The 27,214-nt window shown below is 45.2% G+C and overlaps 2 protein-coding genes across 2 annotated transcripts in view; one reads left to right on the plus strand and one right to left on the minus strand.

Annotated features, from left to right (window-relative positions):
* Positions 1–27,214, minus strand: part of LOC308290997 (death-inducer obliterator 1) — a gene marked incomplete at its 3' end in the record, with an annotated part of 62,564 nt that overhangs the window by 8,351 nt on the left and 26,999 nt on the right. The window contains exons 8-16 of the mRNA XM_080732910.1: positions 19,412–20,645; positions 18,724–18,883; positions 18,029–18,145; positions 17,807–17,908; positions 16,597–16,750; positions 15,845–16,484; positions 15,497–15,650; positions 14,837–14,926; positions 14,188–14,383 (exon numbers count right to left, since the gene is read on the minus strand). Of these exons, the coding sequence (XP_080589036.1) occupies positions 14,188–14,383; positions 14,837–14,926; positions 15,497–15,650; positions 15,845–16,484; positions 16,597–16,750; positions 17,807–17,908; positions 18,029–18,145; positions 18,724–18,883; positions 19,412–20,645 (2,847 nt within the window). The remainder of the gene's footprint in view (positions 1–14,187; positions 14,384–14,836; positions 14,927–15,496; positions 15,651–15,844; positions 16,485–16,596; positions 16,751–17,806; positions 17,909–18,028; positions 18,146–18,723; positions 18,884–19,411; positions 20,646–27,214) is intronic.
* On the plus strand, positions 180–2,081 carry LOC308291901 (magnesium transporter NIPA2-like). Its single transcript, XM_080734041.1, has one exon. The coding sequence runs from the start codon at positions 522–524 to the stop codon at positions 1,467–1,469; it is 948 nt and encodes a 315-aa protein (XP_080590167.1). The 5' UTR covers positions 180–521; the 3' UTR covers positions 1,470–2,081.

Below are 27,214 nucleotides of genomic sequence, written 5' to 3' on the forward strand. Positions count from 1 at the left end.
GGAGCGGGGAATCGTACCTGCAACCTCTGGGACCTCCAGAGTCCTACGTATGGACACTAACCACTCAGCTATCACTGCGTTCTTGTACATGGCCACGAGTGCACAAGCAGCAAGTTGGCACCTCGACAGAGTGCAGTCTAGTTTAGAGTTGTTTTAAGGGGAACACACACCGGCTGCAGAAGGTGCGCGTCAAAACAGACCCCCATTTATTATTTTCAATGAACTAACCCACACTGGTGGTGTCAGACGCGTGCAGGCTCTGGTCTGCCACCTCGCGTGCTTCCCTTTACTGTGCAAGAATTCTGAATTCAAGAATTCAAGTATGGAGATTACTGATGTCATAATACTGACATCATCGATAACTGACCAAACAGATCAGAACAACACTTAACCATTTTATCTCCACAACAGGGATATAAACATATATTTATACGCGGTCACCAGTGTTTACATTCAGGAATCACACTCCTTGTTCAGCATCTTCAGTGATCACATGTCCCAGGTCTCACTGTAAAAACATAATGGCTCATGACCGCGATTTTTACATCGGCCTTGGACTGGCCATCGGTTCCAGCGTCTTCATTGGAAGCAGCTTCATCCTCAAGAAGAAAGGGCTCCTACGCATGGCGAGCAAGGGCTCAATGCGAGCAGGGCAGGGCAGTCACGCCTATCTAAAAGAGTGGCTATGGTGGGCTGGCTTACTAATGATGGGGGCTGGAGAAGCAGCCAACTTCGCAGCGTACGCCTTCGCTCCCGCTGCTCTGGTCACCCCTCTGGGTGCCCTCAGCATGCTGTTTGGCGCTGTCCTGTCCTCGTACTTCCTGGCAGAGCGGCTGAACCTGCACGGGAAACTTGGCTGCTTCCTCAGCATTGTAGGCTCCACCTCCATGGTGATCCACTCTCCTCAAGAGGAAGAGATCAAGAGCCTCCAACACTTGGCCGCCAAGATGGCTGACCCGGGTTTTGTCGTCTTCGCTGCTTTACTCGTCGTTGTGGCTCTGTTCTTCATATTCGTCTTGGGGCCGCGCCACGGTCAGACCAACGTCCTGGTGTACGTCGTTGTCTGCTCGGCGATCGGCGCGCTGTCTGTGTCCTGCGCGAAGGGGCTGGGCATCGGCATCAAGGAAGCCAGCGCCGGGAAGCCCGTGTTCGGCAACTGGCTGGTGTGGCTGCTGCTCCTGGGCCTGTTGGCCTGCGTGAGCACGCAGATCAACTATCTGAACAAGGCTCTGGACATCTTTGACGCGTCCCTGGTGATGCCCATCTACTACGTGTTCTTCACCACATCCGTCCTCACCTGCTCAGCGATCCTGTTCAGGGAGTGGGAGCACATGGGTGCCCACGACGTGATCTGCACCCTCAGCGGCTTCCTCACCATCGTCGTGGGCATCTTCCTGCTCCACGCGTTTAAAGACGTTAACCTGACCAACCTCACCGTGTCCGCGAAGAAGGACTCGGAGCTCGTATGAACCGCTACGCCAGTGATTATCCACGGTGTCTCACAGCACATATGAACATCTACACCCAACACCAGTGATTCTCCACTTTTTAAATTTCAAAGATCCCCCAGTTTGAAACGTGACGCCCATTTGACAAGATTCTTTTAAAAACTCAGCCCCCAATCTACAATGCCAAATTATCATTGTTAATTTCCCTGAGAGTTTACAATAGGAACAACAGGCCACCACAACTGAACTTTGGAACATATGTAAATCCAATTTACATGTCTTCTTCTTTCGTGTATCATCGTCCTTGATGATTGGTTGACGACATTTTATTTCACAAGATTTCTTGTTACTTAGGGGAGGCCATGAGGTGGCTGTCGTCTTCTCCCCCTTGCTGACGTCGGCTTAGGCAGGGTTTGAACCACTCACCTTCCACATGAAGGGCATGAAGGGTGGTGTAGTGGTTACTACACCAACATCACGCCCCTTTATATGTATGCTTAGCCTGTTATGTAGGCTTTGTAAACAAAAGCTGCACAAGGCAGATATGACAAATAAACAGAAATAGCTGATCTACAAGCTCACAATTAGGCTACAAGGTTGGCCTGTGAACTTGTAGATCTGGTGTTTTTGCTATTTTTAGTTATTCTTTTATTTTTTGATCGGTGCTAACCGCTTCTACATTTGGCTTTGTGTGTGTAATGAGCATGGATCTCCATGTATAACCCATACAAGGAGATATGTAGGCTACTGTATGTGTGTCCTGTTTGATACCCTGCGGTGAGATTTTTTTAAGACAATCTAACATTTTTGGAAATGTTTGCCATAAATACATAAATAGAACACCAGGTAGAAAGAGAGGATGTCAACAACGGGAGAATGATGGAAATATGACATTTCTGTTTCATCCAGCTAATGCAAACCATTCTCACAATTATGCAAAATAATTGTGGTTAGCAAATATAATTGCGCTCGGTAATTGTGACAGGCCTAACTGGATGTATTTCACATTCATATTGATCTTTCTTGATATAACTACCATGACTGCTATTGACAATGACAGAGAAGCATCTCACAGTGTACTACGCTGAACAACAAACACGATTATACTTGCTTAAAACTTGCTGAATGCAGTGCACATCTTTATTAAAACCTTTCTGTGTTGTTCATTACTGCCCTCTTGTGTTTACTTGGGGGTAATTCTGTTCATACAGTATCTGGTCCAGAGCCATATTAAGCATTATAGTAAGTCTAACCTCCTTAAGTAATGCAATTTTTGCTTTAATCTTGAATATTATGTAATCAATGTGACAATATGTATTTTCTGGTTACAATTATAGGACTATTTCAAATTGCTGATTTACAAACTCGCAATGTAATGTTAGTAGGTTAGCTATTGTTTTTGAATATTTATACAAATATTTTATACCACAAATAGTTACCATCTGCATATCACCTATATTAAAATTGGCTAATGGGAGCACGGGAACTCTGGCGTCATTCTGAATCAGCAGGTTACGTCACTATGACAACATAAATAAACCACGGGTCAGCTCCATACGGGCACGAAAGGAGGCATGCGGCATTACCCATGACATGTATTTGAGCATATACTGATGACATCAGGAATCTCCATATGGGCATAAAAGGGACGAGGCTGACATGATACAGAGATTTCCTTATATAGGAATATCAGTAGGCCTATGCCCATATGGACATACAGTATACTGATGACATTGTGGATAATAGTTTTTGAGCGGTGCTAGCCACTCCAATACGTAATTCTGTTAATGTCCCTTTTCTGATTGGACAATATATAATGATGAGAGACGTCATGTTCACTTCTCATGGGTGTGATTTTTTAGCAGTGCTAACTGCTCCTACATCTTACTTTGTTAGACCAAGAGTGTCCCTATGAGCACAGAACTCCATGTATGGAGATAACTGACTGTCACGGACAGAACAGCCCATACAAGGAGGTATGCATGTGTGTTGTATTTGGTACCCATGCTTTATTAGAAAACTGTGTTTTTAGCAACAGGAATTTGGTATCTGGTCTCTGGCACAAAATATTTTCATGTGGGGGTCTGCTACGGACAAATATATATATTAATTTGGGGTCCTTAATTGTTGCTTATAAGTAATAATAAAACATTGGGAATTAAGCCCAAATAAGCAACTACTACACTACACTAAGAATAAGCCCAAGAAACCATATTTACAAGCAACATCACAGAAAGATCCCAAAGACTAAATCTAATTCAATGCAGAAGGTTGACATTGCTGTATTATAAATCCTTCTTTTGAGTGGTAGCGTGTAATATTCTAAGAGGCCTATTCTGAGATATGGGATTTATATCTTCATGAGCTGTATGCCATAAAAATCAAAATAAGAAAAGTGAGCTGGGGACCCCAGCTAAATCTAAATCACAATGCAATGTAACCACTCGGATACATAAAAGGTATTCCAAAGTGCTTTACAATGATTGTGCATTACATTCAAACACATTCACACACCGATGGTGGAGGAACACCAACCTGCTCATCAGGAGCAGTATTTGGTTCTGAGTTTTGTGGCTTTCTTAAGGACACTTTGACAGATACCCACCTTGTACATTATCCAGGTCCGGTTCCTGGCATAAGAAATAAGCTTAGGGCCACATCACAGGGAGATTTTTTTAAATTTTAAAAAAATTGATTTTTAAAATTTAAAACATATTGTTACATTATGTCATGTATTCCCCATCCAAAAACTAGTGTTATTATTCTAATATGCCCTTCCCCTTCCTCCTTCCCCATAATCCCCAACTTCACTCTAGGCCTGGCTGCCTGTACTTGATTCATGAGCAAGTAAATATGCCTCTAACATTTTGATCTGTTGCTGCAGATTATTGTAGGTGGCCCCCTACTGTTGCAAAAAACATTCTCTGCTAGATTTCTTTCTTTAGTTACCCCTAATTTGGCTGAAAAAGGGAGATAAGTAAGCTAAGTAGTTTCAATTGTGTAGAAGAATTCAAAAAGTAGTTGTTCTTCCGACAATGATTAACAGTTTACATTAAAAGTGAGTTATCTAAATAAATACATAAAATCACCCTTGCATGAGTTTTATAATGGCCAATCACTCACGATCACTGGAACAGTTCTAGAATTTCTCTTGATGACACGATTCAAAATCTTAAATGATCAAGACATTGAATTTAATATCTTTGTTTTATTGAACACAAAATGAACATTGTGACTCGAGAAAAAGTGCTGACTTAACAGAACTAAAAAAAAAGCCATTCTCATCTGTGGATCACTGAACATAACACAGGTCAAGACTACTGTGTTGGTAATGTTATGGCTGTTTAGCAAGATATAAAAGATCTACAGTATGAACATTTGCTACGCTGTACAAAGTCGGACGTTATATGTATATGATGTGAATTTACAAGGAAGTAGTAAACAATGACGCTAAAAGAAAGAAGCATAATTAAATTACTCAGACAAAATAAAAACATCAATCTAGTATGATTCAACTGAGCAATACACAACTGAAGTATCTTTATGAAAAACTATCCTCTTCACATCATTTTCTTTTCTGTAGCTCATAACGAGATTTTAAGGATTTGTACACCTATATTTACACAAATGACATTCAATGTCTACAGTGCTGTGGCATCAAAAAGAATACGCCAACTTGTTTTCGCTTGATTACGTTCTCAGTCAGGTATTGTCCTGGGGGACATCTGGGTCTGTCTTTTTATTTCCATCACTCGCCATTGTTTTGATTGTGTTGATTGTTCACACACACTAAGGCCCATGGGTTTATCAACTTCACTTTCCTCCTACCTCTTTTCCTTCTTCTATGCTTGCACCACTAGGTGTGCTCAGGGTATCTCCTTCACTGTGACTGTCCTGCTCCTTTGTCCCCAGACCTCTATCCAACTCTCCTTCCTGGCTCCCAGGTCTACCTGTCAATCGGTTCCACTTGAAGGGACTAGGACTGTTGATTGTACGGTTTGGTAAACGGCTGGGAGCTGTGGGAGTAGGAAGTAATGGTGCTCTGTGTCTTGGCCTTGCTGCTGGATGACTATGTGGACTGTCAGAAGGCAAGTGTGGTTGACCCTGGTTTAAAGTTTGGTCTATGGATTTGTTTGTTGAGGGTGGAGGAGGATCACTAGATATCACCATATCTGGTTCCTTCTCATCGTGGTCACTACTTTTACTTTCAAACCCAATATTTTTACCCCTCACCCCTGGTTCTCTTTCCCTTGAGTCTAGCCCTCTGTTTTCAGGCTTTCCAGCAAGTGACCTTTTAAAGTTAGACCAAGGGTCATCCTCCATTTCGGGACCTTTTCGGTCAACCCCTGGTCTTCCCATATCTGGACCTCTTCGTTCCCTCCTAAAGTCGGGTTCAGGTTCTCTTCTAGCTGGATCTGGGCCTTCCATGTCTGGACCTTGCCATTCAGCTCCTGGACCTCTAAAAGGTCTCCTATTTGGTCTAGGTCCTCTGACATCTTGCCCACTCCACTCATCTCCTATGTCTGGCCCTGGACCTCTCCTGTCCGGCCCTGGACGCCTCATGTCTGGACCCCTCATGTCTGGACCTCTCATGTCTGGACCCCTCATGTCTGGACCCCTCATGTCTGGACCCCTCATGTCTGGACCTCTCATGTCTGGATCAGGTCTTCTCATATCTGGTCCAGGGCCTCTCCTGTCTGGCCCCGGACCCCTCATGTCTGGATCTCTCATGTCTGGATCTGGTGTGGGTCCTGGACCCCTCCTGTCCGGCCCTGGACACCTCCTGTCAGGCCCTGGACCTCTCATGTCTGGATCAGGTCTTCTCATATCTGGTCCAGGGCCTCTCATGTCTGGATCAGGTCTTCTCATATCTGGTCCAGGGCCTCTCATGTCTGGACCTCTCATATCTGGTCCAGGGCCTCTCATGTCTGGACCTCTCATATCTGGTCCAGGGCCTCTCATGTCTGGACCTCTCATGTCTGGACCTGGACCCCTCATGTCTGGATCTCTCATGTCTGGACCTCTCATGTCTGGACCTCTCATGTCTGGATCAGGTCTTCTCATATCATGTCCAGGGTCTCTCATGTCTGGCCCTGGATTGTCACGCCGTGCCATCCCCATGCCTGGTTCTCTCCTATTTAGTCCTGGTCCTTCCATGTTTGGATCTCTCCAGTTGGGCTCTGGATGTGTCCATTCCTCATCCATACTTGGACCACCCATATCTGCTCCAGGTCCTCTCCTGTCTGGACCTCTCGTATGTGACCCAGGTCTTCTCATGGCTTGACCTCTCCTATTTGGCCATGCACCTCTAATATTTGGCCCTGGGCCTCTCATGTCTGGATCAGGATCAGGTCCTCTCATGTCTCTCCAGTCTGACCGTCGGCCCCTTTTAGCTGGGCCTGGACCCCTCATATCTGGATTTGGATCTATAAAATCAGAATGATGTCCTACATCTGACCCTTGTCCCCCCTCAGGACTCATACTTGATCTTATGCCTGGTCCTCTCCTTTCCGGATCAGGACTATGACCTCTCCTCTCTGGACCTGGTCGTCTAAACTCAGGACTATGACCTCTCCTTTCTGTCCCTGGCCGTCTAAAATCAGGACTAGGACCTCTCCTTTCTGTGCCTGGTCGTCTAAAATCAGGGCTGCCGCTATGACCCCTCCTTTCTGTCCCTGGTCGTCTAAAATCAGGGCTGTGACCTCGCTTATCAGGACCTGGCCGTCTAAATTCAGGGCTGTGACCTCTCCTTTCCATCTCTGGCCGCCTAAAATCAGGGCTGCCGCTATGACCTCTCCTTTCTATCTCTGGCCGCCTAAAATCAGGGCTGCCGCTATGACCTCTCCTTTCTATCTCTGGCCGCCTAAAATCAGGGCTGCCACTATGACCTCTCCTTTCTGTCTCTGGCCGTCTAAAATCAGGGCTATGACCTCTCTTATCTGGACCTGGCCGTCTAAAATCTGGACTTTGACCTCTCCTGTCTGAACCTCGACCCCTCATAAATGGTCCTGGACCCCTAATATCTGGATGTTCATCTCTATCAGGTGGTGCAAATCCCCTATCTGGGCTTTGATGTCCAATGCCCTCACCTCGCCCTCTGCCCCGCCCTCGACCCCGCCCTCTACCTCGACCTCTATAATCAGATTCTGGACCTGGATGCCACATATCTGATTCTTGACCTCTCAAGTCTGTTCCTGTCCTGTCTGGACCAGGACCTCCCATGTCTGGACCAGGTCCTCTTATGTCTGGACCAGGTCCTCTTATGTCTGGACCAGGTCCTCTTATGTCTGGACCAGGTCCTCTTATGTCTGGACCAGGTCCTCTTATGTCTGGACAAGGTCCTCTCAAAGAGGATCCAGGACCCCTAATATCTGGACCTGCATCTGGATGTCCAATAGGTGGTGCTAATCCCCTATCTGGGCTTTGATGTCCAATGCCCTCACCTCGCCCTCTACCTCGCCCTCTGCCCTGCCCTCTGCCCCTCCCTCTACCAACATAATCAGATTCTGGACCTGGATGCCATATGTCTGATCCTTGACCTCTCATGTCTGGCCCTGTCCTGTCTAGACCGGGTCCTCTCATGTCAGGGCCAGGTCCTCTCATGTCAGGGCCAGGTCCTCTCATGTCAGGGCCAGGTCCTCTCATGTCAGGGCCAGGTCCTCTCATGTCTGGACCAGGTTCCCTAATAAATGATCCTGGACCCCTAATATCTGGATGTTCATCTATATTACCTGCATCTGGATGTCCAATAGTTGGTGAAAATCCCCTGTCTGGGCCTTGATGTCCAATGCCCTCACCTCGCCCTCTGCCCCGCCCTCGGCCCCTTCCTCTACCTCGACCTCTATAATCAGATTCTGGACCTGGATACCACATATCTTGTCCTTGACCTCTCAAGTCTGGCTCTGTCCTGTCTGGACCAGGTCCTCTTATGTCAGGGCCAGGTCCTCTTATGTCAGGGCCAGGTCCTCTAATGTCATGGCTAGGTCCTCTAATGTCATGGCCAGGTCCTCTAATGTCTGGGCCAGGTCCTCTAATGTCTGGGCCAGGTCCTCTGTCAGGGACAGGTCCTCTCATGTCAGGGCCAGGTCCTCTAATGTCATGGCTAGGTCCTCTAATGTCATGGCCAGGTCCTCTAATGTCTGGGCCAGGTCCTCTAATGTCTGGGCCAGGTCCTCTGTCAGGGACAGGTCCTCTCATGTCAGGGCCAGGTCCTCTGTCAGGGCGAGGTCCTCTCATGTCAGGGCCAGGTCCTCTGTCAGGGCCAGGTCCTCTGTCAGGGCGAGGTCCTCTCATGTCAGGGCCAGGTCCTCTGTCAGGGCGAGGTCCTCTAATGTCAGGGCCAGGTCCTCTAATGTCAGGGCCAGGTCCTCTGTCAGGGCCAGGTCCTCTAATGTCAGGTCCAGGTCCTCTCATGTCTGGACCTGGCCGTCTAGAATCTGGACTTTGATCTCCCTTATCTGTACCTGGCCATCTCCAATCAGGGCTTTGGCTTCTCCTGTCTGAACCTGGACCCCTAATATCTGGATCTCTATTACCTAAATCTGGACGTCCAATAGGTGGTGAAAATCCCCTATCTGGGCTTTGATGTCCAATGCCCTCACCTCGCCCTCTACCTCGCCCTCTGCCCCGCCCTCGACCCCGCCCTCTACCTCGACCTATATAATCAGATTCTGGACCTGGATGCCACATATCTGAACCTTGACCTCTAAAGTCTGTTCCTGTCCTGTCTGGACCAGGTCCTCCCATGTCTGGACCAGGTCCTCTCATAGAGGATCCAGGACCCCTAATATCTGGATGTTCATCTCTATTGCCTGCATCTAGATGTCCAATAGGTGGTCCTAATCCCCTATCTGGGCTTTGATGTCCAATGCCCTCACCTCGCCCTCTACCTATATAATCCGATTCTGGACTTGGATGCCACATGTCTGATCCTTGACCTCTCATGTCTGGCCCTGTCCTGTCTGGACCAGGTCCTCTCATGTCTCTCATAGATGGATGTTCATCTCTATAACCTGCATCTGGATGTCCAATAGGTGGTGCAGGGTGTCCAATGCCCTCACCTCGCCCTCTGCCCCGACCTCGGCCCCTCCCTCTACCTCGACCTCTATAATCAGATTCTGGACCTGGATGCCACATATCTTGTCCTTGACCTCTCAAGTCTGGCCCTGTCCTGTCTGGACCAGGTCCTCTCATGTCAGGGCCAGGTCCTCTAATGTCAGGGCCAGGTCTTCTAATGTCAGGGCCAGGTCTTCTAATGTCAGGGCCAGGTCCTCTCATGTCAGGGCCAGGTCCTCTCATGTCAAGGCCAGGTTCTCTCATGTCTGGACCAGGTCCTCTCATGTCAGGACCAGGTCCTCTCATGTCAGGTCCAGGTCCTCTCATGTCAGGGCCAGGTCCTCTCATGTCAGGGCCAGGTCCTCTCATGTCAGGGACAGGTCCTCTCATGTCTGGACCAGGTCCTCTAATGTCTGGACCAGGTCCTCTCATGTCAGGGCCAGGTCCTCTCATGTCAGGGCCAGGTCCTCTCATGTCTGGACCAGGTCCTCTAATGTCTGGACCAGGTCCTCTCATGTCTGGACCAGGTCCTCTCATGTCAGGGCCAGGTCCTCTAATGTCAGGGACAGGTCCTCTCATGTCTGGACCAGGTCCTCTAATGTCATGGCCAGGTCCTCTCATGCCAGGGCCAGGTCCTAGAATTCCTCTTTCTGACCCTTCCATGTTTGGCTCTGGATTTCTCAATCCTTGGCCTCGCATGTCTGGTCCTGACATAGGAGGGTTTATACCTTGCATACCTGAACCAATCAAACCATGTCCTAATACAGCCATAGCGGTCATACTCATTGTCCAATCTGTAATTAGACCGCTCATAAAGACTTCTTGCATATCTGGCCCTCTACCTCTAATGCCAGGACCTCTCAAATCTGGTCCTGACCATCTTGAACTCTTATTGCCTTTTCTAGTTAGGTCAGCTGAACCAACCAACATGCTTGGGCTTCTCATGTCAGGTCCCTGCATGCCTGGGTTTGTCATGTCTGATCTGGGAAGCATCATGCCTGGACCACTCATGTCTGGTTCTTCGTCACAGATATTTGGTCCTGTGTCTGTCCTAACTTCGCTTTGCATTTGCATCCCCGTAGCTTCACCATCTGGGCCCCTTATCCCATGATCTTGTCCTAGACTTAGATGTCTTACATCTTGGCCCTGCATCTCTGGCTGTCCTGAAACAAGACCTTTCATTTCTATCTTTTCATCAGCACCGCTCATATCTCCACAACTGAAACCCGGACCTGTTAAATCTGATATATTAACATCTGAAGTTTTCATACTTGAATTTAGACGTTCAATGTTGGGCAATTTAACATCAGTCTCTGCGGCCTGACCACTAAATTCAGAAACATTTATTTCATGACTCACAAGAGGGACTGAGCTGCCGATGTCTGACCCAGGATCTTTGTCTTCCTCTATGTTATCAGAGTCACTCTTCTCTGTGCTAACATGCTGCACATACCTTGGGTCAGGATCAGGGCTTTGGGGGGAATCTCTTGTGGGTGGTTCAAGTTCTCTCAAAGGAATTTTACTTTCAATTTTGTTCATTAAAAATATTTCCTGTTGAGAGAGTCCCGCAAAGGGTCCAGACGGGTCATTTCCTAGGTTTGGATGGTCATTGATTGAATCCTTGAATTTAATTGGCTGAAGCTCCAGGGATTGCTCATGCTTCACCTTGGTGGGAGAAGGAATGTCCTGTGTTAAGGAGTCATTGTTAATGCTCTTCTGTTGTGGATCTGCGTACTCAAAATGTCTATATTGTGGTTCATCAGATTCAGTTTTAATTGTAACAGAGATGTGTGATGAGCTGTTACTCTCTACAAAGCGTCCAATAGGTTTTAATGAAAGAACACTTGGATCCGTTGATTCTTCAAGCTCAAGAGGACCTTTTTGCTGTCTTGAGGAGGCAGATTCTCTTCTCCTGGGAGGTGATGGGGATCTTCTACATCCATGAGACTGCTGTCGCGTGGAACGATCTCTGTGATGTCGGCCTTGGTGTTCAGATTGATCGCGAACTCTATGCCTTGACCTGTCACGTTCATTTCGTCTTTGTCTCTCCCTCTCTCTTCGTCTCCTGGAATGTGAAGGGGAACGCCTCTGAGACTTTCTTGGAGGACTTCCATGGCGGTCCCTTTCTCTGTGACGTCTCTTTGGTGACCGTGTTCTACGATGTGAACTTGGAGAGCTCTTATGGGAGGCACTCCTCCCTGTGCTGCCCAAGGACGATTCCCGAGCCCTGCTGCTGTCTCCTTGAAATACATCATCTTGCATTTCATTGAAAAGAGATTCATCTTCTGGGTCATAAGCTACATCAGAATCTTCAATCTCTCCAGCTTCAGATTCTTTGTCATTTTCCGGAGGTTTTTCTTGTGTTTCATCTTGTTGTGTACAAATGGATACGTCATTTTTCAGTTCAGTTTCACTTGTCACATCCGGATTTTGACTGTTCTCTTTGTCAACTGTCTCTGAGGTTTTTGACTCTGATTGTGCTATATCACTTTGCTGAGGTGCAAGCTGACTGAGAGGCAATGAGTTAGATGGTGGAGACATCAATGTATCAGAGACAGAAAACTTAGCCATAAACATGCCAACGGCCTCTCTCTGCTGACGCAGTGCCTCTTCCTGCTCCTTCAGCTGTCGTTTTTGCTCTTCAATCTGCTTATTAAGCTCCTCCAGCATCCGCTGTTGTTCTGTTAAGGTTGCAGCTGAGACAACTATAGAGCCCGTAGGAAGGTTTTGAATAACTGGAGCCACAGTGGGAACTTGAGATGAGGCCGAATTGGAAACTGTTACTGGGACTTCAGAGGGAGTTGGGACTGGGCATGATTTTTGAGCTGCACTTTTAGATGGCTGAGTTTTCTTTAGTGGACTTGAATCATTTTGCATATCCTCAAAGATAGTCTCATCTTCAGGATCATATTCCACGTCATCTTCCCCAAAGACTGATGGTTCAGTGCTATCAGTCTGTTTTAGTGGCGCAACCATCCCATATCCCATTGCTGGATTGTACTCCTCTTCTGGATCATATGGTCGGTCATATTCATTTTCTTCCTCCTCTAGTTTTTTTACTTTGGATTTCTGTCCATACTGCTGGACTATAGGATCAACCATTGGCTGTGGTGCTTTAGGGCGCTTTACTGCTGGAGTCACTGCAGGACTGCTTTGACTGGGGGTCACAGAGTCAGGTGGTTTATTCCCAAACAAAGTTGTAAGGATAGTCTGAAGGGGGGTCTTTTCTGATGATGTGGTGGTGGGGTTCTTGTCAGTGACTTTAGTTGACGTCGACGGCTTGGCAGGAACAGGGGCTGGGACAGAAACGGGGGTAGAAGGTCTAATGGAAGTAAAAAGAGTTCCTTTGGTAACTGGAGCAGATGAAGAGGAGTCTTTTGGTGACGCGGCGGCAGCAGCAGGAGAGCCAGGAGGGGTGGTGCTCATAGGGGTTGCTGGGTCATAGGGTTGGAACATCTCCAGTTTATCCGAACCATAGAGCACTGGGGGTTTTGGAATCCACATGGGGTCTTTGGACATGTTGACTTTGGGTCTCTTCTCTTCGGTTTCTTGTTGCAAACCTCCAACACGTTTTGTTCTCTGGATAATTGCAAGCCCCAGAAGAAGATTGGGACGATTCTTCTCAAGCCCTGTTAAAAAGAAGAAGGGGAAAAAAATATTGGTTCTTATATCACTTGCCTACGTTGCAACACAAGATTCCTGGTCATATTTAACTAAAGTTAATACTAGATGTGGTTCAATGGTACTGGTAGTAGAAATCTTCTTTACTGTGCATTAGTGCAGTGGTTCTCAAAGTGGATTCCAGGGACTCCTAACAGTTTAATTTGGTTCCATTTTACACTGTCAGAGTTAAGGGGAGACCTTGTGGTGATTTGACCCTGGTTGCTGGATGCACTAACCACGGTGTCCGGTCCAGACTTTTCCCCACATGCATGTGCAGGAACGGCACAGAACAGTGCTTGCGCATGTTGCGCATGTGACGACGCGCCTACTCTTTAGAATCAAATGGCTATTTGCATAACAAGTTTACCAGGTTTACAGGCAGTGAGTGGTGTGAGCGCATCCCTCCCCCACACAACCCACCAAGCCCAAGTACCCCCTATTCAAATGGCTACTTTAACACATGGTTTCCAGCGGTGATTGCATGTGCATGTGCGTGCATCCTCATACATGGCTCCATTGTGCTGTGCTCCGTTTGAGATTTTTTTCAAAGCAAACTTTTAGTTTCTTTACAGCAGGGCCATATTTTCTAATTGAATTAACTGGAACTATTAAATAAAAATGTAAGTAACAAGGTAAATGTAATTAAGCCTATAATTACATTTAAAACATTGTTTTTGTTTTGTGAGTTGACATCATCCTTTCTTTCTATTATAGCCTACAGCTCCTACAATTCAAGTCATTCCTGGAGATTTAAAATGTTTCCTACTACTGTAAACTGTAAATTTAAGTCAAATTGATATTATTCAAGAACATATTTTCTAATGCTCGTCATGAGTTGACTCTCATAGACTGTATCAGCTGGTCTGCTCGCATGCGCACATGTAAGCGCACGCGCACATCTAGAGGTGCGTGTGTGCGCGCTTGTGCACGTGACATCAATAAATGACAGTCCGCCCTGAAAAGAAAAGACCAAAGCACCACTGCGCTGTATTAGCGAATATAAGTCAAAGTCGTTTCACACCTGGTCCTTCAAGGGGTTGCAATATGGAGGGGATGGGTTGGTTTGCACGGAGAGGGACTAGGTAAATGTCCTTGATACCGCGGCTGTTACTGGCCACCACGCCAAACCGCCCTCTGCTACTGAAGTAGGAAAACAAGGAGACATAGGCCACCTCCTCCTCTTCTGTTGCCGGGTGGAAGCGGATCACACACAGTTCCTGCGGTGGGGAAAAAAGGTGAAAGAAACATGCTTAGAATTGTGTTTTTGTTGTTTTGTTTGTTTGTTTGTTTTTTGGCAAGAGACATCGAAAAATAGCAGACCTCCATTCCTCCAAGCTCACAACGCGACGTTGGAGGTCGGCCTATTGTCGGTGCTTGATACCACAATAAACTAAGCATACTGGAGATGTGGCGTAACGGCATGGATTTCTACACAGAGAGGGCAATTCTTTCAACATAAGATGCTGCATTCATGTTCAGGAGAGTTTGGACAAGGCAATTCACTTGAATGCCGCCTTCAGGTATGGCATGGAAAGAGGGCATTTGCATTTCTTTCACCATAGTATAAACTGCATTCATGGTCTGGAGAGGGCACATTTTACAGATGGATAAAAGGGCAGGGGCTCAAGTCCCCTTTGATGTCTATGTGTGCACAGGCTTGCACCACTTGCCTTTGTAATAGAGGTTTTCAGTTTTGCAACATAGTCCCACACTGTTTGAGGCAATATTCGTCCACCAATCTGGATAGTATCAGGTAGGTCCTAAGTAAAAGAAAAAGAGAGAGAGAGAAAGACGGGGGGAAAATAGACTTAATTCAGGTGTTTAGGTCCTAATATGATAATGCAGGGGTCTTCAATGTTTTCAGGCCAAGGACCCCTTAGTTGAGCGAGAGATGAAGCAGGGACCCCCACAAATCTTTCCATATAGTTTCATTGTTTGACAGCACACTCATCAATGTATCTTGGTTTCATGTCAATTTGTGTTTTCAGATATTTAACCACTTGAACCGTCAATACTTGATAAACTTGACCTTTCAATCTGTACTTAGTCTGCTCTTTTTCCCCTCTACACCAAACCTCTTTGCCAAAAATAGCCTACAAGCTCACAGCGCCTCGCAGCGCGAGGCATTATGAGCTTGTAGATCTGCCATTTTTGGCTAAAGTTCTCCGAATATGGACGGAAGGGTTCAAGTGGTTAATATAAAAAAGGAGAAAAAAAAGTTTCTATCACACAAAGATTTGGAGGACCCCCTGTAGTAACTCTGAGGACCCCCTATTGAAGACCCTTGTGATAATGAATGACGTGTGAATGAGTAAATCTCTGTGCATTACCGCTTTAAGGCATTCGGCAGGTCCTGAAACCAGATATCCCTTGGTGACGAATTTGGCTACACTGAGCATGTTTAGGAATCCTTTCCACAGCACATTCTGCTTGGCCAGAAACTGAGCGGTCTCTCCATCAGCTGGCAAATGGGCATTCATGGTCCTAAAATATAGATCACAGCAGCACAATAACACATCTCATTATCAGTCGATATGGAAATAGGCAAAATATTTGCACATTACACAGATGTGTGTAAAAACAAATACTCAAAACTCAAAATGGAACAACGTTACAAAGAGATAATATTGATTCTATTTATCTTACTATGGACTTTTAAAATAAATGTTTTTTAATACCTTGAGGAAGAACCATAGAGTCGTGGGTCGGCTGAAGAGGATGGCTTCGTTAAGATAGACTTTTGTAGCATCGGGTGTGGTTGCAGTGAGGGAGGTGGAGGCAAGGGCAAGGTAGAACTAGTCTCTATGGCAGGGGCATAGGAGGGCACTGGTTTGCTCTGGGCCTTGTTACTGGGACCAGTGTTGTCAGTGGACAGAGCAGAGGACCTGCTTGCCGCAGTTCGGGGGTCTCGCCTCGTAATGGATACCGTGGAGGTAGCCGGTATCACGACCGGCGTGTACGCTCTGACAGGAAACGTGGCTTTATGGGTGTCTGGCGTGGGGGAAGCCGGGGACTCCAGCACGGGAGATGCAGGGGACTCTAAACTAGGGGAGGCTGGAGATTCCTGCACTGGGGATGCGGGCGATTCCACAATAGACAAGGGAGGAGCATCGATGACGAGGCGGGAATGTGGTGGAGACGGAGAATCCATCCCGTCTGAGTCAGAGGGAGCACGAAGAGGAGAGTCATCTCTGGCGCTGCCTCTCCTGGTCCATGAGTGGTCGGCAGGGCTGCTATAGTCAGAGTACATTTCTCTTGATTCAGCCATCTTGGACTTCTTCTTTGCTGGTTCATCCTCCTCGTCGGCTGGCATCTGACCTAATGGCAGGAACAAAAAAAAATGCATACAAGATGTTGCGAGTTTAACCAAAAACAAAATAAACGATGATTACAGTATGTGCGCCAGGTATAATTTGAGTGTGTCTTTTACCTGTGCAGATCTTGCATTTTAGGTCAAAGAGGTGAGATTTGTGCTCCGACGTGGTGTCTTTTAGCATACAGCTCAGAATGTCTGGCACAGAGCTGCTCTGGCTTGGCTGAACCGACTTGGTCTTAAGAAGAGAAGATTGGCTTTTTTTCTGTTCCTGAGGAAGAACAGACACAGGTATAAAATCAGAGTTTTTTTCTTTTTCTTTTGCAAAACATATTGCATAACTAATCTATGCAAATTACAATATACCATGCATGCAGCTATAAGGTTTGATGCACAGTTTTACTGGTGGAATTCACCAGTGTTATGTCCTCAACATGTCCATTTAACCACATGAACCCTAGTGTACCTACTCTTGGGCGAAAAAATAGCAAATCTAAAAACTCAGTTAATATAAAAATGTGCAGCCTTAAAGAGATATTTTACTTTCAAACATGTTTGAAAGTGAAATATCCATTTAAAAGGAGTAGTAGATTTTTGTGGGTTTCTGTCACATTCCTGAGTCAATAATCTTATGACCGGGGTCGTCTTTAAATAGGAGTAAATACATACAGTACATTGATTAACATGGGAGTGTTGTACTTAAAGGACAACTTAGTTTTTTTACAACATGGTTTCATATTTTAGATTGTAATTAGAGAAAAGGAAAGATGAGTGTTAAAATGTTTTCATTTACTGCTTTCTATTGTTTTAGCGATTTTAGTATTTTGATTTCAGTGGGTGGGGGCATGCGTACACGTGGCTAAATATGTCTTTTTAGACACGATAAGCCGTCATTTTCTTTGTTACCGTTTACAACAGCCCCCATAAGTCACATTTGCCCATGAAAGATTGCGGTGCATCTTGGGAATGGGCTTATACACATTTAGCCACTTGCATGCATGCCCCCAACCTGGGGGCATGCATGCAAATCAAAATCGTTAAAATCACTAAAACGATAAAAAGTAAATGAAAACATTTTAACACTAATTTTTTCTTTTCCCTGATGACCATCTAAAATATGAACCCTTGTTGTAAAAAAACAAAGTTGTCCTTTAAGGTCTGTGACAGTGCCATGTGTTACAGCCGCAATGGCAAACCTGGTTAGTTGTTCTGAGGATAATTCTAACTGGGTGTGAAAAGTTACCACAGCGACAAGCCTAATACAAATATTACCAGATAATAAGTGTAAGTTATGTGTTCAATTCAGGTGAGGGGGGCGACTACTCACAGTGTTTCTATCAGACCTGGGGGGATTCAAACTGGGCAAATCAACCTTGACTGCATCAGGCTTCTGCAGTGTACATGTATCCTTGGCAGCAGAGTCCTTAACCTACACATGACACATGTTCACACGAATGAGAAAAGGTTAGGACAGACGGAGCGTGTAGAACAGCGTTAACTAATATTATATCTGCTTTCGTATTCGCTGCGCTTCATCCAACTACTATACCTCGGCAGTTTCCTTCTTGGTGGGTTCAGGTGCTTTAGTGGCCTGCATGTCCCTCTGACTCATCCTGGCCAGCCTGAAGGGACTGATCTCTCCACTCGCGACCTTATACAATAAGCCCTGGAGACGAGACACAATGTGGGGCGGGGGCATTTCTGCCTTAATTTGGATGGTACAGTAGAGATAGACAGGAAACCCACAGGGACTGACAGGCTTAGGAATCACAAGGGAAACAATCTCGCTGTCAGGCTGCATTAGAGCCTATATGGGGCATGCACTTAAAATATCACTTAACCCATTTAGGCCTAACCTATAGAATAGGGCTAAATCTGAAATTAGCCTACAAAACAAATATGTTGCTACATACTGTACATGTACTGTAAGCCCCTCCCAAACAGCAAAATGTGTTCCCGGCCTGAATGGGTTAAAGGATCACTTATTGCTCCTTTAAAAGGGGTGTTGGCAAATTTCTTAAACCTGAATCCTACCATTCTGTTGTGAAGAGGACATGTGAAAATCTGACATATAAAAAAGGCGCTGGAAAACATCAGACCGCCTACAACGTAAAACATCACATGGAAGTGTTTGTCAGATATTGACATGTCCAACTCATAACAGAAAAAAACATACTCTCCTGGCAGAGTAGGGATGGACATTAAAGAGAAGCATGACAGGCTTTTTGTCGAGTGTGAACAAACCTTGTTCCTGGGGTCTTTCAGGTTGAACATTATAGTTCTGTACTTGTTCATGTATTTGCTGTCTGTGTTGCGAAATATGTCAAACATCTCCATCTCAATGCTTGTGACAAGCTTTCCAACTTCACTCTCGGACATCTCCAAATCCTCACAGTCACACACCCTTGACAAATAGAAATATGATTAGTCAGCTATTACTGTTCTGCTTGAAATTAATTTAATGTAAAAGTACAATACTTAATGTAAGCCCTATATACTTCCTTGTCACAAATGACAAATCGATACTCTACACGAAATGTCGCCGCTGGCACACAGTGACACAGCGTTTACCTGTCAGCAGTGGTGGAAAAAGTTAATTTCTTACTTAATTTAAAGTACCGGTACACTGCTTCAAATAAAAGTCCAGAATTCAAAATGTACTTGAATAAAAGTACGAAAGTATGGGCATTAAAAAGTACTTAGGGCAGTACAAAATCTTAGAAAATAGCAGATCGATATGACGCGTTGTGAGCTTGTAGATTGGCTATTTTCAAAAGCTTATTATACATTTGAAAACTACATATAGTTTTGTACTTTTACTCAAGTCAATTTTGAATTCCAGACAAGATTGCACTGCAGTATTGATACATGTACGTACGTAAAACATACGAGAAACATTCCCACCACAGCCTGGCTGTGACCCAGTTCTCACCTTTTGAGCAGGATGCTGGTGAGGGAGCGCTGGATGCTCTGTCTGACCTGAGTGTTGGGCTGGGAGGGCCTGGAGGACGGGGCGATGGGAGCGGGCGCCACTGGGAGGTTCCTGGTTTCAGGGGCCGCCGCGGAGGGCGGCGGGCCGCCCGATGAGGCAGCCGGAGGCTGAGGAACGGCCGGCTGCTTCTTGGGTATGACGAACGCGGTCTTGGTGACCATAAGGGCACCGTGGGGTCCATGATGTTTGGAAGCTGGCACGCGTTGGGCCCTTGGGTCGAGAGGAGGCCCCGTTTCATGAGGTTTGGAAGCTGACGCGCGTTGGGCCCCTGGGGCGGGAGGCCCCGTTTCATTATTTTTGGAGGCTGATGCACGTTGGGTCCTTGGGTCAGGAGGAGGCCCCGTTTCATGATGTTTGGTATCTGATGCATGTGGGGACTCTGGGGATCTGGGACTCTGATGTTTGGAAGATGATGCACGACGGGCCCCTGATCTAGGAGGCCCCGGTTCATGACGTTTGGAAGCTGACACACGTGGGTCCTCTGGGGCAGGAAGTTGACTGGGCTCTGGAGGAGGGGTGAGCGGTATGGAGGAAGAGGCTGCATCCGCGGACTGCTTCTTTGAGACGCCGCCGTTGTTCAGCGACGCCTTTGTTGTCCCCCGAGCTCCATCCTTCTGCGGCGGGGGCGGCTCGGCAACACGCTCCGAAGAGGATGATGCGTCCGAGGCTGGTTTCTCTGCAGGTTCCTTTTTTGGAATAGTCACGGGCGGCTTCTGTGGTGGTCCTTTCGTCGCGGTCACGGGCACCTTCTCCGGAGGTTGTGTTGGAGGAGTCAGCTTCTCTACAGGTGGGTTTAGAGGCGTCACAGGCAGCTTCTCTGAAGGTTGTGTTGGAGGAGACAAAGGCAGCTTATCTGGAGGTTGTGTTGGAGGAGTCTCAGGCAGCTTCTCTACGGGTTGGTTTTGAGCGGTCATAGGCATCTTATCTGGAGGTTGAGTTGTGGAAGTCTCAGGCATCTTATCTGGAGGTTGAGTTGTGGAAGTCTCAGGCACCTTATCTGGAGGTTGTATTGGAGGAGTCACAGGCAGATTCTCTGGAGGTTGAGTTGGAGGAGTCTCAGGCATCTTCTCTCCTGGTTGGTTTAGAGGAGTCACAAGCAGATTCTCTGGAGGTTGGTTTGGGGGAGTCACAGGTAGCTCACCCTCAGGCTCCTTCTGGTCACTTTCCTCAATGGCTGTTGGAAAACATAACAGCAAGGTATTTTGTCAGGATGGTGAAGGTAAGGTATCAACTATGCTGAAGGAAATCCACCCAGCCATTGCTATAGTGAGTTTTTGTTGAGTAACAGGGGTCTCTGCATCTCTCATAATTCTTTAGCAAATCAGGAGAGAGAACCCCACATAGACCATTTATCAGCTTAGATTGTATATTCTTCCAGTTCACATTCTTTCTGCTCTTTGTTTGTTTGTTTCATCACATCCAACTTATCCTGTATACTGTTTGAGTTCCCTCTCCTGAAAATTACTTTTACATTACTTTTACCTTTACTTATATCACACCCAATTAAAAAAAAGATACAACATAAATTATGTCAAATTATGTATTTGTGTTGTATTGTATCATCATCATTTGTGATGAGCGTGTTGTATGAATGTTATGTATTGATGTAAAATGTGTGTTGTTGTTGTTGTTGTTGTTGTTGTTGTTGTTGATGAAGGTTGAGACCCCAGTCAGAATAGCTGCTGTAAACAGTACAGTAAGCTAATGAGGATCTAATAAATAAATCAAATGTACAATTATACCCCCTGGACATGATGCTAACCTGTCACAGCCAGGGACCTACCAACAATCAAACCCTTGATGTTGAGTACCAAGCAGGAACCATACAATTTTTATGGTCTTTTGTTTGACATGGCCACGGGGATTAAACCGCAAACTCCCAGTCTCAGGGTAGCAATTATACTACAGTACATCCTAAAAATTACTATTATTTACTAGTGTTGAATAGCAAACAAATAATTTGAACTGATCGTTGCAATGAACGTGAACGTAATGATTCGTTCACTGAAATGAACAGCGCATTAGTGCTTTTGGTAAGTGACACCATCATGTGATGGAACAGTATTGGACAAAATAGCTGGACATGGCTAAGACTTGGGCGAAAGTGGTTCAGGGGTAGAGTGGCCGCTTGGCAACCTGAAGGTTCCCAGTTCGATTCCCGGGCTCCCAAAAGTTACTCTCGAAGTGTCCTTGAGCAAGACTCAAAAACTAAAACCCTTAGTTGCGATTAGGTTGTGTGTGAATGGGTGAATGTAATGCAAAATCTCTGTATGGCACCTTGGATAAAGGCACTATATAAATGCACCATTTACCATTTTTACTTGCATTCCGCTTCATTGCATACAATTCCCATTCACTATAGTCGTAACACAGTTATTTCTCCTTTTTTTGTAGCAGGAAATTTTAAAAGAATGACACACTTTTATATCCATAGTCATAATGTCTAATAACAATTAATATGCAAAGGGGAAAAAAAGTCAAAAGTGACTATTTCTTTGAATGTCATGCATGCATGACATGTGCCATCAGCCGGTGGAAATGCATGACTCCAGTTGTCAAAACTGCAGCACATGGACCCATCTCCAAGGGGGCACAACTGCAGGGAATAATTTCCCGTAATACTGAGTGACAAAGCTTATGGAATACCTGATCCCCACAAGTAAACCTTTCAATACAGCGCAGGTTCAATCATGCCAAATTAAACGCACATGGGCCTCAGTGTAGCACTGTGTCAGGCTGTTCGGATCAGCATTTGATCAAATCATTTCATCTTTTATCTCTTTTTTTATGATGATCTCTTTTAAAGTTCCATGCCAGATCCATCTGTAGGGCTTCGTCATTGTCATCACTATCATCCACACTGTCATACGAGAAGAACACCTCGCCTGGACTGCGGGATGCGAAACCTTCGAAATCCCAAGAGAAACCTGCAGGATAACAGGAGGAGCCTTGACTGTGTCTCATGTGGTCGTATAACGCCCGCTTATTCTCGTCAGACAGAACTTCATAGGCCTCAGCCACTTCTTTAAACTTCTTCTCTGCCTTGTCCTTGGTGTCTGGGTTCTTGTCTGGATGCCATATCAGTGCCTGCTTCTTGTATGCTTTCTTGATGTCTTCTTGAGAGGCTGTTTTGGACACTGCCAGGATGGCATAGTAATCAACCATGTTTACCTCCTCACGCTGTTTGTACCTTCTGGATAAATCAGTCAATTGATCACTATGAATGTTGTAAGGCCAGATATCCCGACTCGTACGGAAGGCTATGGGGTCTCTCTGTGAGAGCTGGCTAGTGATTATAGACTATATAGGTGTCGTGTCGGAGTAGAGCTTGTGCTCAATCTTGGTGGGTAATGCCACTCTTTACATAGTGTGACATCAGAACCCGTCATACTAATGTCAGCAGCTAGATGTCTTTGCCGGTTCCATAATATGGCACTGTCTCCATATATGGAGGTAGAACCGTCCGCTGCTCCTTCACTTGGAAAGGAGTCAGCTTAGGTGGTTCGGGCATCTAGTATGGATGCCCCCCCGAGCGCCTTCCTAGGAAGGTCCTCGATGCACGTCCCACTGGGAGGAGACCCCGTGGCAGACCTAAGACCAGATGGAAGGATTATATCTCCAAACTGGCCTGGGAACGCCTCGGTATACTCCCGGAGGGAGTGGAGGAAGTTGCTCAGGATAAGGAAATCTGGAAGTCTCAGTTGGAACCGTTACCCCCGCGACCCGATTCCGGATAAGCGGTTGAAGATGGATGGATGGATGGATGGATCTTGTCCAGGTCCAAATATGGAGCTTGTAAGGTCAGACTTAGTGAGATGTGTCAGGTATCTCCATATGGGGATCCAACATTCAAAGTAACTATAGCAACCTGTCAACTGCCCGTATGACATGAGAGCCTTCGTTCACTTAAATAATAAGACTGGCCAACAAGGTATGTCGTATGACAAAACAATGGTTAGGGGAAAACTACAAAGATGAAATTCTGAGAAATTGCAAGTGTGGTTGCCGAGATGTGAGTCACATTTGAATTTTGTAAGTAAGTAGTAATGGCAATATATGGACTCAGACTCAGACATTTATAGACAGCTGGCCTCCTACTGAGACAAGCCATAATAAAAACAGGTAGGCCTGTCACAATTATTACATAAAAGTCTAATCACAATTATTTGACATAATCATAATTATTTTGTTGTTTGAAAAATGATCAAATATTTTGAAACGTTTTCAAGAATAGTGGAAATAGCAGATCTACAGGTTGTGAGCTTGTAGATCGGCTATTTCCACTATCAATGTTCTTTTTGCCAGACCCATGAAATGGGTAGACCTACATAAGCAAATGTCTGTCCGGGTTTTCTATATAAAGGGTATATATGATGATGACATGATGATGACATGCCTACAAAAGGTATGATGTCATAAATGATGATGACAGACAGGGGGTCTGGCACAACCAGGTTGACCTGGTCTAGTTTAATTATAAAGTTGTCAAATGTCAGTAATTTCTTTGTATATTTATCTGCCATATGCAACTTCAAAGCCTAAAAGCCAAACAGAAATGTTAATCGCAATTATTTGAGTTACAGTTAATAGTCATGTCAAAAGACATAATTGTGATAGCCCTACAGACAGGAGATGGCTGGTGAGAGACAGAGGCGTCAATTGGATAGGGCAGGGGGGAAAAAGTACTTCTTAAAATAAATATCATGCCTGTTGCAAAGGTATGGCAACATGACTAGTGTCTTGCACGCAAGCGAAGGCGCGCGTACAAGACACCAGTCATGTTGCCATACGGTAGCTTTTGCTGAGCTTACGCCACTGGTGAGAGAAGCTGAAAGAGAGAGAGATTCATGAGAGATTTCACATACTGTAAATTCCTGAACATTCATTTAATTCTCAGAGTTCCAAACAGAACTTTAAAAGTCCATTTTGTTTTAGGGAAAATTTTCATACATGTTGCTTGCCTTGTCAGTAACCACGTCTCTATTCTGGGGTGAACATTGCAGATCTACAAGGTCACAATGCATCACAACGTGACACAGACTCTCTCTCTCTCTCTCTCTCTCTCTCTCTCTGTTCTCATCATCCAATCATTGGACTTTATCTCATAGCCATAGCCCATAATAGCCATAATAGAATGAGACTTGCAGGACACTACCAAGACACCAGGAGCTGCCAGCCAGCAAACTGGTGCTGTGGACACCAGTCACGTGGACGTCCCACACTAACATGTGGATGTACTCAAGAAAGATGCAGGAGTGCAAAGCACCAACGAGCTGGCTGGATGTATGGAGAACCGGGATGACTGGAAGCGACGATGGAAGGCTCGTCTGAAGACGACCTAGAGAGACAGGACTTTCACACACTAAACCAGTCATTCTCAACCTGTGGGTCTGGACTCCGGACCCCACATGATTTTTTAAATAAAATAATATCTACACGATAAACCACTGGTTCCCAAACACTGGGTTGGGACCCATTTGTGAGTCACGGACCCATTTTTATGGGTCCCTTTATTTTTTGTACTCCATTTTGTCCATTTTTGCAACAATTTCATGAAGAAATCAAAGAGAATCGAAGAAATTCCATGAATTCGAAAATACATGTAGTGAGAATAGCCGATCTACAAGCTTTCAACGCAGCGCGAAGCACGCGTTGTGAGCTTGTACATCGGCTGTTTTCACTAGTTTGGGTCCCGAAAAACGTCTAACTTCTCTTTTGGGTCTCGACCTGAAAAGTTTGGGAACCACTGCACACTATACTAAAACGATACTATACTGAAAGTTCATGTGATTATTTTGGAGGGTCCCCAGTTCAAAGGTTTCAGCTCACTTTGACATTTATGTATGTATTAAATGTATGTGTAGGTACAGTATGTAATATATGTATAAATATCACAGATAGATAAACATTTATAGCGGTATAGTAATTGACTAGTGTGGGAGCTTGTAGATATTTATTATTGATGGAGAAAGGGTGAGAGCAATTTGTTATTCTTGTCACTCCTTGTCGAATATGCCTGTTGAGCTGCAGTGAACCGTATGATTCAAACTCGAACGAGTCACACTTGCAAATTAATTCCGTCTTACCATTTGAACTTGTCAATGGGGAAAATTAATTCACAAATAAATTAATGGCAATATATGGAGATCCCTGCCCTGCAAGCCAAATGACGTCATGAAGACGTTATGATAACATCCTCCGGTGACTCCAGTGACGTTCAGAACTAGGTCAGATCATAGCCCTTATGGGGATGATCTTGATGTCATTACCAGGACGTCATATGGACTATAGGATTAATGTTAGTTGAAATATGAGCATGTAAGGTTATAATCTGGGACATATCTGACTAGTTATGATATTTATCGGGCCTCGATCGGACTCTCTCTGATTAATCCAGGACGTCCGTTTTCGTGTGTAGGATTTATGTTGGTTGAAATCAGGTGATATTCTAGGCCAGATCCGAATAGTCATGGTTTGACTTGATCTGGCCCCAATCGAGACGTCACTGATTGGTCCAGGTCCTGACCGTGCCTGCTGGGTGATGTCATCAATATTAAGCCCATATCTTGGAATGCCCATATATGGGCATAGTGTGCCAGTCTCAGGTGGTCTATGACGTCTATCTATGATGTCAGTCATCTCCATATTTGGGAAAAGTTTTTTCCCCCATTCAACTCAATTTATTGAACGGGGTCCCCAAAGTTACTGTTGAAATGTCCTTGAGCAAGACTCTGAACCCCTAATTGCTCCCGTTGTGCAGGTTGGTGCCTTGCATTGTGTCCTCTGCCATCTGTGTTATGAATGTGTGTTTGAATGGGTGAATGTAATGTACAATCTCTGTAAGGCACCATGGATAAAGGTGCTATACTGTAAATGCACCATTTACCATTTTTACTTGCATTTAGCTTAATTGCATACAATTCCCATTCACTATAGTCGTAACTCGGTTATTTCTCCCTTTTTGTTGCAAGATAGATTTTTAGATCCTAGTCATAATGGACAATAACAATTAATATGCCACGGGGGGGGGGGGGGGGGGGGGGGGGGGACATATGTGACAGCTGAGGTCTAGTCATTGAATTTTTTTTCATTTTCATGTTTTCATTTCATTTGAAAGCTGGGAATCATAGCTACAAAATGATATATTGGTTATATATGGTTGTGAAGATTGACCCAACAGTTTTGTAGATATAGCTTATAGAGTTATGCCATGCAGAAATACTAGATCTGAGAAATTCAGCCTTTTAGATAAAATGTAACCTGCAAAATGTCAGGTTTCTCTTCACATTAATTTAAAAAAAGTCTTATTTACATGCAGAGTTAAGCTCTGGCGTTTAAGTGAAATGTAGCCTGATATTTATGAAATACTTTTGTGGCTTTATCACATTTTAGAAAAAATAATAATAATAATAATTTCAGGGCTGGTCTAAAGCTGTGCTTTCCGAAATGACTGCCCCTCTGCTATGCTGGGACACATATTCTTATGTGAAAAGTCCCTAAAAGTCCAACTGGAGATAGCCAAGACTATCTCTTTGAATGTCTCCAAGTTTTCTTTCTATTTTTATAATGATCTCTTTTAAAGTTCCATTCCATATCCATCAGCTTGGCTTTGTCAAAAAGAGAATATTCACTGTCATCCACACTGTCATACCAGAAGAACACCTCGCCTGGACTGCGGAATGCGAAACCTGGGATATCCGATGAGAAACCTGCGGGATAATAGGAGGAGCCTCGACTGTGTCT

Source organism: Nannobrachium achirus, assembly GCF_963921795.1.
Source record: "Nannobrachium achirus genome assembly, chromosome: 9".
NCBI classification, from domain to species: Eukaryota; Metazoa; Chordata; class Actinopteri; order Myctophiformes; family Myctophidae; genus Nannobrachium; species Nannobrachium achirus.

Excerpts from the sequence above, each read along its gene's own strand:
- LOC308291901 (XM_080734041.1), top strand. The coding sequence starts at position 522 with ATGGCTCATGACCGCGATTTTTACATCGGCCTTGGACTGGCCATCGGT.